The following is a 3,174-nucleotide window of genomic DNA, read 5'->3' on the forward strand; positions in this document are numbered from 1 at the left end:
TACTCTAAGTGGAAGTCATTAAAATCACCTTATTTTTCTCTTAGTACAAATACTTTACTGCTTTATGAACAAGTATTTTAAAAGTATATCTATGTACACATACTATTCATATAACAAATTGTATTTTATAATACATGCATTGTATATACAAGAGAGGATATAGACATTTTGCAAGCTATGCATTCCTGAGAAAAAAGAACTCAAAAGCTAGAATATTTACCTGAATGATTCATAAAAGAATTTCAGCAGACAAGGAAGTTGGACTTTAAAATAAGAATTGTAATTAGAATTATGAATTGTAATTTTAATTGTAAAGACATATCATCAAGAGCACTGTTTTAATATTTTCAAATTTGACCCTGCTCCATAAGCTTATACTTAACAGGTAAGCTGTTTACAAATATCTCTCATATACTAAATTCATGAAGGTTTCAAACCATGTAAGTAACAGAATTATACTTCCTATAACAAGGCATCATATGGTATTATAGATAAGTGTCAAGATTCTATATTATAGTATAACTGTTTTTTCCATTATATGCTTAATTGGATGTAGTCATATTATACAGAGGTGGTTGGCCAATATCTTATAAGTCTTTATGCTTAATTTTACATTTGTACAAAATGCATGTTGATCATTTCCATCTCTTTAGGCTCCCACAGAGGCCCCTATCATATCCTTCCAAATTCATAACCTTCTTTCATGATTTGAAATTAGTTATTTATATAGTAATAGCTTTCTGTGAATTATTTGAGTTATCATGACAGCAGACATTTTTTTATTGAGTTATGGTCACATTTTAAAATGCTGAGATAAAGTGATATCATAACATATTTTTATTCCTCATATATAGAAATTAAATGCTCAAATAGATTTCTGTGTTATGTTTATTTCTGTATTATGCTATTTGAATTAATCTAGTTTAGATTTAATTCATTCCAGACATTGAAGAAAATTCTAAATCTTTCCAAGACATGCATGTGCATTCTAAATTACATGTTGCCACTTCAACTGGTATAGCAGAGTGTTTGGATGGGTATTGCCAGACATGATAAATCAATTATGCTCTTCAATCCATACATAGAATACAGTTTTAGGATGCCTTTTAACACTTCACACCAGGAAGCCGCTGGAGAGTGAAAAAAAGCTCACACTTAAAAGATGAACTGTATCTTTTCATAAAGCAGGTTAATTTCATCTCTTATAACACAAGTAAGACTATTTTAAAAAAAAAATATTTTGTAATTTATCTCTTCAATTCTACCTGATTATAAACGGTTTTTTCAATGAGTTTTCTAATTTTTATTCTAAACATCAATGGAATTAAGCAATATGAGTTTGCATATCAGTACACATGTCTGTTAAAAGTACTATAAACTTGTTTGAAGCATTTTTTTCTAATAATTACAGACTTAAATGATCATAATTTTGGCACGATGGAAGTCTCAGTGGCAAAGACGCTCGCCGTCAAGACTGGCCACCTAGGTTCAAATCTAAGAACTCACAGAGTAGAGACAATGTTGTTCCTGCTAATTGTTCCGTGACCTCTACACAAAGACTTAGAGAGCCTGCATATGCACAAACACACGCATCGCAAAGAACAAAAAGAGCACACATACATACATTAATGACTAAATACATATATAAATAAAAACTTGTTAAGATTGTTTTGGATATCATGCCAAACCAAACTATTGTAACAGAGTTCATTCTCCTGGGACTTTCAGAGAACCCAACTGTTCAGAAAATAGTATTTGTTGTATTTTCTTTTGTCTACATGGCAACAATTGGAGGCAACATAATAATTGCAGTGACAATCCTCTGCACTCCTGCACTGCTTGGATCACCCATGTACTTCTTCTTGGCATTTCTGTCCTTCCTGGATGCATGCATTACTTCAGTCATCACACCAAAGATGATTGTTGACTCTGTCAATGAAAGCAAAACCATTTCCTTTGAAGGCTGTATGACACAGATCTTTGCTGAACATTTCTTTGCTGCAGTGGAAGTGATTGTCCTAATATCCATGGCTTATGACCGATATGTAGCTATTTGCAAGCCCTTACACTACTCTTCCATAATGAACTGGAGGCTCTGTGGCACTCTGGTGGGGATAGCATGGGCAGGGGGATTCTTACATTCTATCATACAAATTATCTTCACTTTACAGCTACCCTTTTGTGGACCCAATGTCATTGATCATTTTATGTGTGACTTGTTCCCATTACTGGAGTTGGCATGCACTAACACTTATGTCTATGGTCTCTTAGTGTTTGCCAACAGTGGGTCTATCTGCATCATAATCTTTTCTATGTTGCTAATCTCCTATGGTGTCATCTTATTCTCTCTAAGAAGTCACAGTTCTGAAGGGCGATGGAAAGCTCTCTCTACTTGTGGATCCCACATTGCTGTTGTGGTTTCATTCTTTGTCCCATGCATATTCATATATGCACGATCTACATCTGCATCATCTTTTGAGAAAAAGGTGGCTGTGTTCGATGGCATCATGACTCCATTGCTCAATCCTCTAATTTACACTTTCAGAAATAAAGAAATGAAAAATGCCATTAGGAAAATGTGGAACAGATTTAGAATGGTCTCTGACAAATTTTAAAATTTTACACTCACAAACTTTAAAGTACAGAATAAAGAAGTCAATATTTACTTCAACAAGTACTTTGTTCATTACACAGGAAAAGGAAACACCATTTTATAGATAAAGAACCAATATTCTAGACCGAAAAATTGTCTTTAACTGGGGAATAACAATTACACTGTAATTTGGCAGCTTAGTTGTAATAGTTTGAATGAGATGAGACCTATAAGTGTTTGGAATTTGAAAACTTGGTCTTCACTAGTATCTGTATGTAGAGATTTAGGAGATGTGGACTAGATGGAGAATATCACTGGGATGTTTTTTGAGATTTCAGAAGACATTTTAATTTTAAGTTAGCTCTCTGCTTCATGTTTGTGGTTTAAGATAAGTTTTCTCAGCTATAGCAGCTACCTGCTGCTTCTTGCCTCTGTTTCTTCATCATCTTACCACTCTCTGGTAACATATTCTCCCTCCTCCCCATCCCCAGCCCTGCCAAAACCTCTTTCCTCTATAAATTGCTTTAGTCACATTTTTTATCACAGGAAAATAAAGTAACTAATATTGTCAAACAAAAATC

At 33.6% G+C, this 3,174-nt stretch overlaps 1 protein-coding gene across 1 annotated transcript; it reads left to right on the forward strand.

The window, feature by feature from the left end:
* The first annotated feature begins 1,679 nt into the window (after positions 1 to 1,679).
* Positions 1,680 to 2,615, forward strand: Olfr1212 (olfactory receptor 1212). The gene has a single exon (NM_207140.1). It carries the CDS (start codon positions 1,680 to 1,682, stop codon positions 2,613 to 2,615), a length of 936 nt encoding a protein of 311 aa, NP_997023.1.
* Positions 2,616 to 3,174: the final 559 nt, after the last annotated feature.

The sequence above is a fragment of the Mus musculus genome, chromosome 2 (genome assembly GCF_000001635.26).
Source record: "Mus musculus strain C57BL/6J chromosome 2, GRCm38.p6 C57BL/6J".
Classification (NCBI taxonomy): domain Eukaryota; kingdom Metazoa; phylum Chordata; class Mammalia; order Rodentia; family Muridae; genus Mus; species Mus musculus.